The 8,696-nt window shown below is 37.1% G+C and overlaps 1 protein-coding gene and 1 long non-coding RNA gene across 3 annotated transcripts; both read right to left on the bottom strand.

Moving 5' to 3' along the window:
* Window positions 1-227: 227 nt before the first annotated feature.
* On the bottom strand, window positions 228-2,025 carry LOC108966674. The gene is made up of 4 exons (XR_001993199.1): window positions 1,836-2,025; window positions 1,534-1,749; window positions 1,289-1,422; window positions 228-1,238 (listed from the first exon to the last, which is right to left on the bottom strand). It is a non-coding gene; the product is annotated as an uncharacterized LOC108966674 (long non-coding RNA).
* A 1,713-nt stretch (window positions 2,026-3,738) lies between these two features.
* On the bottom strand, window positions 3,739-8,608 carry LOC108966673 (2-hydroxyacylsphingosine 1-beta-galactosyltransferase-like). Of its 2 annotated transcripts, XR_001993198.1 has the most exons (4): window positions 8,351-8,608; window positions 6,035-6,294; window positions 4,523-5,974; window positions 3,739-4,365 (listed from the first exon to the last, which is right to left on the bottom strand). XR_001993198.1 is itself a non-coding variant. In XM_018929696.1 (3 exons), exons 1-3 carry the CDS (start codon window positions 8,589-8,591, stop codon window positions 4,916-4,918), a joined length of 1,560 nt encoding a protein of 519 aa, XP_018785241.1. In that variant the 5' UTR covers window positions 8,592-8,608; the 3' UTR covers window positions 3,739-4,915. The 2 variants fall into 2 exon arrangements, 1 of the variants encoding a protein (XP_018785241.1); XM_018929696.1 differs by having other exon boundaries at window positions 3,739-5,974.
* Window positions 8,609-8,696: the final 88 nt, after the last annotated feature.

Genomic DNA, 8,696 nt, shown 5'->3' with positions numbered 1-8,696 from the left:
GTTCATCATATCTCAATTTTTACAAGTCACAGCTTGCACGGACCGACGGACAGACAGGCATCCGGATTTCAACTCTACTCGTCACCCTGATCACTTTGGTATATATAACCCTATATCTGACTCTTTTAGTTTTAGGACTTACAAACAACTGTTATGTGAGCAAAACTATAATACTCGCTTTAGCAACTTTGTTGCGAGAGTATAAAAATATATGTTCAGATCCCATATCAACACACCAGCAATTGTAACTTAAACACAGCATTTCAGTGCCATTTTTCGTGCTTACCAACCCACTCCCTTTAAACATTTCCTCAGTGACCGCCGCTTGTCCAATGTACAATAACATAAATGTCGTTATTCACTTCGTGTCGGTTGGCCTGTCGATATTCGCGATTTCGACATGCGCAAAGGGTACATCAAATCTTCAAGTGCAAGGCAACAATACATGCATGATGAGTTGCTCAACTTCCTGCGACACTTTCCTAACACTTGCAATCGCCTGGAGGTCATGTCGCTGCTATTTGTACGTCGACAACAACGGCAACAACACCAGCAGGTAGTCACCGCTGACAACATTGACATTGTTGGCTTCCTCTTGCACTACAACTTTCCTTGTGTCATCATTTATCGTTGCTGCTTTATGGCGTAGTATGCAACGTCACTGGCGCGCTGTTGTTGTCAGCGCGGCGACTACACTTTTGCGGTTTTACCTTCCTTATTTCGCGACATGTTGTATTGTTGTTTGTGTTGTTTGCTGTCGGTGTTTCTGCCATGTTGACTCTAATAAAAATGAATTATCACCATGTTCGCCGTTTCTATAAATATTCGCGAGCTCTAGCTGCGCTTCCATGCAACGGTACACGTTTATGTTTGTAACTGTATGTGTGTGTGTTTCAACAATTTTTTATTTGTTTTGACAACTTGCCTCTTTGCCACTTGCCAATTTGCTGTATGCAATGCTTTACTACCGATTTTGCGTCACTTACCAACACTATTCGTTGATTTGCTTTCCCCCTCTTTGCTATTTCCTCCTCCTTTTTAGATTAAATTCTTGTGTGTTTCGTGATCAATTTTACTCGCACTGTATTCAAACAATAAATTTCAATGGCAATCGCCAAAGTGTGCTTATTGGCACGTACCGGATCGGTATTTGGCGCTTATTTCGCAATAGTTCATGTGAAGTAATATGGTTGTTAGCGTTGTTTTGTCACATTAGTCAACCTTTTGTTAAAATTACACTGAGGGGAAACTATCACTTCATTCATAAAAATTTCATTATTTCGCATACCTCAGATATTTCTGGAGCATTTTAGACGGAAGTCGTAATGTTGCAAATATTTTTGAAATCAGTCTGGAAGCGGTGTCAAAATCGTATGCTGTCAGCAATAGTTCTCCGGTTTGGGCGCAGTCCATTTGGAATTTCTATAAGATAACATCAGTTTCAATATTTTATTCAATCATTAAATTCTACAAATACAGAGAGTACTATAAGTAAAGCTCCGTTCCATACGAACTCATCTTTTCCCAACTTACTTTGCTATATGTTGGGCCGCTCTGCTTGCCTCTTTGAAGTTTCTGTTTGTACTCGTATACATTTAGTTGGCTTTCGAGTACAGTTGCTAATTAAATAATTAATCACTTAATAAATTGATAAGTTTTAACTAAAAGGCAGCTGCGGCAGGTACTTTTAAGTTATTTGATCAAATACTTGTAGTTATTTACTTTTCGTAAATAAATTTGCTAGAGTATCTATATAGAATGTAGGTAAATCAGTTGAATGTACTATTAAAATAATCAATCGCTTGCGATTTATTTATTTTTGTGTACATACTCACCATTGGAAATCGACAAAAGTGCTAAGTAAATAATCAATATGGTACACACAATAATGCAACATTGTGAACGTTTCGCTGTAATCGGTATGTCGGTGGCGACAAATGTGGAATAATATAACTATTCATGGTTTCAATTCCGCGTAATCACAGACTTTAAAATATTTTTCTTAATAATATATATTTTTTCAAAGTCTTTTAGCACTATTGACTTTCCTTTTTTGTAACTGAAATATAATATTACGTTTAAAAATGTCTGTTAGTAATTTATCAAAGCATTAAAATTATTAAATTTAAATGAAAAATATTCTAAGAACTAAAAATAGTAAAGATTTGTTTATAATTTTAAATTTCTGAAAACTGTCAACATAACTTACATGTTATATATGTTATATGTATATTTTTGACCTGCTTTGACGTGCTCCTTTCGGATTCGGCTCACCTTTGCCGCGTTATTCCGCCGTTTAATAGTCCTTTTCCGAGTCGTGCGCATAGATCCAAGACTCATCGTCAGTAATGATACATTTCATGACATCCTAGTAAGGAGAAAATATTATTTCTCAGACGTTAACGCGGCGCTGCTTTGCAAAAAAGTGGGTGTTTCTGGAACCAATTGTGCTTTCACTTTTCTTAGGCCCAAAGGATCTTTCCAATTTTCAATGGTTTTTATTGATCCTTCCGATATTCCAGCTATGATCTCTAAATATAAGTGGTCGATTCTCAATCCCCAATTCCTTAATTTTATTGACGTGTTAATCATCAGTTGATTTCGATGGTCGTCCTGGACGTGGTTCGTCGCCAACGCGTTCTCGATCCTCTTTGAATAATTAGAACCGAACCAAAACACTTGCTCGCTACAAATAATTATCACCGAAGGCTTTTTGGAATATTCTGAACGTTTCAACTTTCGGAAAGTTGAACCTGAACACAAAATTTAATGGAACTGCATTATTGAATAATTTCACTCATTGTGAAAATCGCCGCATACACTTTATGTACTTCAGAAAGACAAGCGTATACTAAATACTAATACTTATATTAATGTGATATTTGGCACAGATGACTGTCATATAAACACAGAAAAAAAAATATGTATATGAATTGGTTTTCGCCAGAAATTTGAATCAAAATGTTTACCATATCGACAAGTTTTGAAAAATTCCTCAACATGCACTTACGTCACTTTCAAAGTAAATTCTCTGATTAATTTCAAGTGGACAACTTGCAGTTACTAGATATTCATTTGTATGTATGTACATAAGTATAACGCATTTTGTTTGTCTTTTCGTTTTCTTAACTATTTATAGCTGCAAACGCACTCGTATACTCAGATATTAAAGCTGTATACTACATATGTATGTGATTGGGCTTATGCCAGACATTTTACTCATGCATTCAGTCATTTATTTGCTCATATTGTTTACAAATGCAATAAAACTTTAGACAAAAGCACGATATGCAGGAAGTAGCAATGCATGTGTACACTTGTAACATTTGATAATACTTACACATGTATGTACAATGTATTTATAAGTGATTTGCATTGCCTTATTATTGTAAGTCTTTCTTTCTTCGGCGATATATAACAATAATAACTCAGTTTTTTGGTATAAATCTTCTTTCTTAAAGCAATGCTATTTTCGAAGCTAAGTAGTGCCCAAAAAGCCATTTGATTAACGTTGATGAGACACCAATTGGTCGCACTTGCTTTAGGGTTCGACTAAACTTATTGCGGATCCGCATATTCTAGCCATCTGTTTATATTAAATGATGGTGTTTCTTCTATTTTAGTAACCTCTAGAAAAGCTGTCTCAAAATTTGCTTGATTCATACTTTTGCCGAATTTAAGCGGCTTCATAAATATAGTCCCCACAGAAATATTATATAATTAAAAAACTTAATAATGTACATATATACTAAAAATTTATTTTAAATTAAAAATTGTTTTTTACACACCCATGGTTTCTAATTATTTCACTTCTCTAGCTTGTGCAATAATTTAAAGGAAACTACACTTTTAGTATTGATTTTCAGATTTTATAATCAAAAACAAACAAACGACACGCGGACACACGATCCATTCCACCGTAAAGTACTGTGAAGAACCCAGCTTGAATTTATATGCAAATATTATTTGGAAAATTTCTCTGGCCTTGAAGTGAATGAGATGAACAATTGCTGTAACAACAATAGCAACTAAGGCGAATGCAAATAACAAATGCCTGTGGGTGTAATAAAAACCAATGCTTTAATACATTTTTATTAGAGCGAAAGCGCCGCACAATCGCCGCTCGAAATAATATGCTGTCAACACGAATCAAACGCTTCACTGACTCTTTCTGGGGTCATTCAGCATCAACTGTGGCCAGACTTTTGATATTTGGTAATGCATGAAGCTGGGAGTGTCCTGTTTGTAGACTCATTGCACTCAGAATTCGAATGAAATATGACGGCGGGAGCAAGGCACACAGGTTGGCCTGATTGACGATTATGCAGCATGGATTTGGTTGTCAGTTGGTGGGAAAACTTTGCGCTTTAAATAAATGGGATTATGCAATTTGAAATTTGAAACAAAAATATATGTTTTAACACAAAGTTATTATTATGACAGTGAGGTGTGTTATCGAGTGCTTGTTGCAATTACTCGTAGGTATGTAGATGTGCGCACAGATAATATAGGAAACACAAACCTTTTTAATTCCCCTCAGCAAGTCGATTTATGATACTTCGAGAATTTTTTGTAGTAAGCCGCTTCTTCTACACAGAAGGCGGACTATGTGAAGGTGATACAGTATAAGAATATCAACATTTTTCTGCCAGTACACTTAGCCATCAATATGCTTTGAACTTTCCAACTGCTTCGACAAATATTATTCTTGTTTTTTATTAACAAAAATATTTATTATCTAAAGCATAAACAAATAATTAATTAACAACAAATAACTAAAAATAATTCTCACGTTTTAGTGAGTCTATAGTAAGAAGCTGATGACCTTAGTCGCTAATGCTAGAAAATTTTAGAATGTCAAGGTATAATTGTATTATCCTTTTCAATAAAATAATAACAAAATAATAATATTAATTTATTGAGTCTTCTTCTTGATATCCTTTCGCGCAAGCGCAAATTGTAACCAACCCCATACAGAACGTATCAGCAGCAAGATCAGCAGCAGCTCTAAAGTAAGACCGCCAAATATGATCAACATGCTATCAATACTATGATATTGTATGAAGTTCAAATCTTGTCCGGCGCAATGTAAATGCCTTGCACCCTTATGCCTCACCACATATTCTACCCAATAGACCGCCAAGTCCAATGGATTCATCGGTTGATCGCGATATTGTGCTGATATATCCGCTAMACGTTTCGTATAGCTCTCATCATTCAACATACGTTCAATGGCCGACTGGAATTBCTCTTTCGTGAAACCATTGTAATCCACACCTATACCATAGCCRCCMGTTTCAGCACGATTCATATTGAGGAACTGATCGCCAAAGATCGGTATGCCAATAAAAGGCTTGCCATGATAAATGGATTCAGTGGTACTGAGTAAACCGCCATGCGTAATGAAGAATTTCACATTGGGATGTGCCAAAATGTCGTCCTGTGGAAACCATTCGCTAATATAAACATTATCCGGTTTACCTTCGAGTTTTGGATCTTCGAACTTCCAAAGCACACGCTGTTTCAAGCCACGGAATGTTTCAAGTATTGCCTGACGTTTATCCAAAGACATAAACTCACTACGCAAATAGGAACCCATTGAGAAGTAGATTACTCCGTGATTCGCTTCGTTGATAAATCGTTCCAAATCGGCTGGTAGTGGTGAGCGTTTTCGATTGATGTGCATGCCACCAACTTCGATCTGATTATGGACATAAGGACGTGAGAAACTCAGCGAGACGTGCTGATTGAGTAGCACCAAGGCAGCATTGCGACGCACTTCGTACATATCACGTTTGTTGTCGGGAAAGTATTCCTTGTACAGAGCTGCTTGTTTCGGCAAATAATACAGATCGAGTGACAATCGTTCGAAAATGCCAAACGCAAAGTTGCTCACACGTTGCCACAGCGTCATACGTTCGTTGAATGACAGAAAAGCGCTAGCCACATACGAAGGTGGGCTGGGTGAGCCGACCTATTATATTGTAAAGAAAAGTCAATATTTAGAAGTTGGTTATCCGATTGGAATATCTACCATATCCGTATTCCAGGGATGTGCGCCAAAGGTGCCTAGACCTATTAGTGGCACATTGTAATGTTCACTTAGTCCATAGAGCGCCTCAGCGAGAAAAACTTCACAAATAACAGCATCGAAGGTCTGATTACTAGCAAGTAGTGCTTTAAGATTGCTTTCTTCTAGGAACGTGCGCGTCATATTAAGCCCCATTGCTTGGAAAATCAATATACTTTCTACAATACTGCTCGAACGAGATTGCAAAACGTGCCCTCCCGCTGCTGTAAATATAATATATGTACGTACAAATATTTGATTAAAAGTGTTAAAAAATTGTATTAGATATATTTTCTTTTGCTATATTTTTTGTTAAATCATACATGGTAATTCTATATTTAAAAGACACTTTCGCATTTTGACCAAACGAAGATATTTCCAAAAAACTTTGGAGCGCGACTATCATTTCATTTGTCGGAATATTTATACTTAACTTATCATAATTTTCTGTTAAGATAATCGACATATTGCATGATATAATATTGGGTTATAATTTGTTTTCATCACCATGGTAAAGCGTCTTTAGCCGTCTAGCTGGGATTAGTCGCGGTCACAGGATTATCAGCCTATTTACGGACCTTTACCGTTCACTCTGGGCAGAAGGTTCTCACAGCGCTAACTTCTGATTGTTGGCCAATGTTTGCTGATTTGATTGGAGTTTATTGGGTCCAACGCCAGAGCACAAAAAAGAACCGGTAAAACGACTCGCTTCCGAGCGTCTTAAATAAAAAAATGATGTCCTCCCTAGCAAGCTCATCTGCGCTGCGGTTTTCGGCGATTTAACTTACTGCTTACAAATTCCTCGTTGGTATGTGAGCAGTGAAGGAGTTGACGAGAAAAGATTTCGCGTGAAAGAATAGCTAAATAATCAGACTGGGTCGATTTAAAAACATTTATTGAACCGTTACAATTCTTTAGAAAGTTTCGAAATGGGCTCCTTTTGCGTCGATGCATTCTTCGGAACAGTCTTGAGAGCTGAGGCTTATGCTGCTTGGTCGTCATCAGCGATCTCTTTCCGGCCCTTAAAAAAGGCGTGGTCCCACCGTTTCTCAGCTAGAAACGCCCGATATTCAATCCAGTCGGTACGAGCACGCTCCAAAGTACAGTCGCGAGAAAATCAGTTCCATTACTTTCCGGACAAACCCTACCTGTTTTCTGAGTTAATATTGCTTACTCTCTTGAGTCTAAGTGTGCTTTAAACAAGTAAGGAAGGGCTAAATTCGGGTGTCACCTAACATTTTATACTCTCGCATGATAAAGTGATAATCGCGATTTCAGGCGTGGTTGTGAACCGATTTCACCCATATTTGGTAAATGTCATCAGGGTGTTAAGAAAATATTATATACCGAATTTCATTGAAATCGGTCGAGTACTTCCTCAGATATGGTTTTTGGTTCATAAGGCTTCCTTCTGACATTTCTTCCGTAAAAATTAGTGTTTCTGACGTTTTTTGTTAGTCGGTTAACGCACTTTTAGTGATTTTCAACATAACCTTTCTATGGGAGGTGGGCGTGGTTATTATCTGATTTCTTCCATTTTTGAACTGTATATGGAAATGCCTAAAAGAAACGACTCTATACAGTTTGGTTGGCATAGCTATAGTAGTTTTCGAGATATTTACAAAAAAGTTAGTAGGGGCCGGTGCCACGCCCACTTTTACAAAAAAATTACGTCCAAATATGCCCATCCCTAATGTGATCCTTTGTGCCAAATTTCATTTTAATGTCTTTATTTATGGCTTAGTTATGACACTTTATAGGTTTTGGGCTTCCGCCATTTTGTGGGCGTGACAGTGTGCCGATTTTGCTCATCTTCGAACTTAATCTTCTTATGTAGCCAAGAAATACGTGTACCAAGTTTCATTATGATATCTCAATTTTTACTCAAGTTACAGCTTGCACGGACGGACGGACAGACGGACGGACGGACAGACAGACATCCGGATTTCAACTCTACTCGTCACCCTGATCACTTTGGTATATATCACTTTGGTACTACCAACCGTTGTGTGAACAAAACTATAATTCTCTCTTTAGCAACTTTGTAGCGAGAGTATAAAAATGCATGCAGCTCCAACGTGTGCTTTTCCAGACAATAATTAACCTTTATGACTTCATACCATTTTTTATATACTTATCAGTTTACGGTAAAGCCAGCTTTAGAAATGAACCACATATTATTGAGCTTAGTAGATAAGTAAAACTAAAAGTATTACACAGTCACTGGTACGCTTTGCATAGGCACAATAGTTCATATTTCCATTTGAACACAAAACTCACAGTCGATTGGTGACGGTTGATATGTTTCTATGTCAACATAATTATCCATTGGTTTTTTTAGTGGAAATGGCGATATGACGGTGACATGATGACCCCTACGCGCCAACTCCTTCAGCAGTGCTGTGCCGACGATATTATGTGATTTGATTCGGCTATGAAGAACGCCCAAGAAGCGGTAGGCCTGCACATTGTGGGCACACAGCAGAAGTGGGGCGATTAAAATGACACTTAAGAAATGCATTTATTTATTTTGCTCTCACAATAAAAACACACCATTAACAAAGTGAATGTATGAAAACTATTTAATCTTTAAGCAATAACAAATACCATCACACTTCTTTTTAAT

This window comes from Bactrocera latifrons, unplaced genomic scaffold, assembly GCF_001853355.1.
Source record: "Bactrocera latifrons isolate USDA-ARS-PBARC rearing strain unplaced genomic scaffold, ASM185335v1 scaffold_169, whole genome shotgun sequence".
Lineage (NCBI taxonomy): Eukaryota > Metazoa > Arthropoda > Insecta > Diptera > Tephritidae > Bactrocera > Bactrocera latifrons.
Note: the sequence above shows the minus strand (reverse complement) of the source record. Positions and strands in the feature narration are given on the sequence as shown.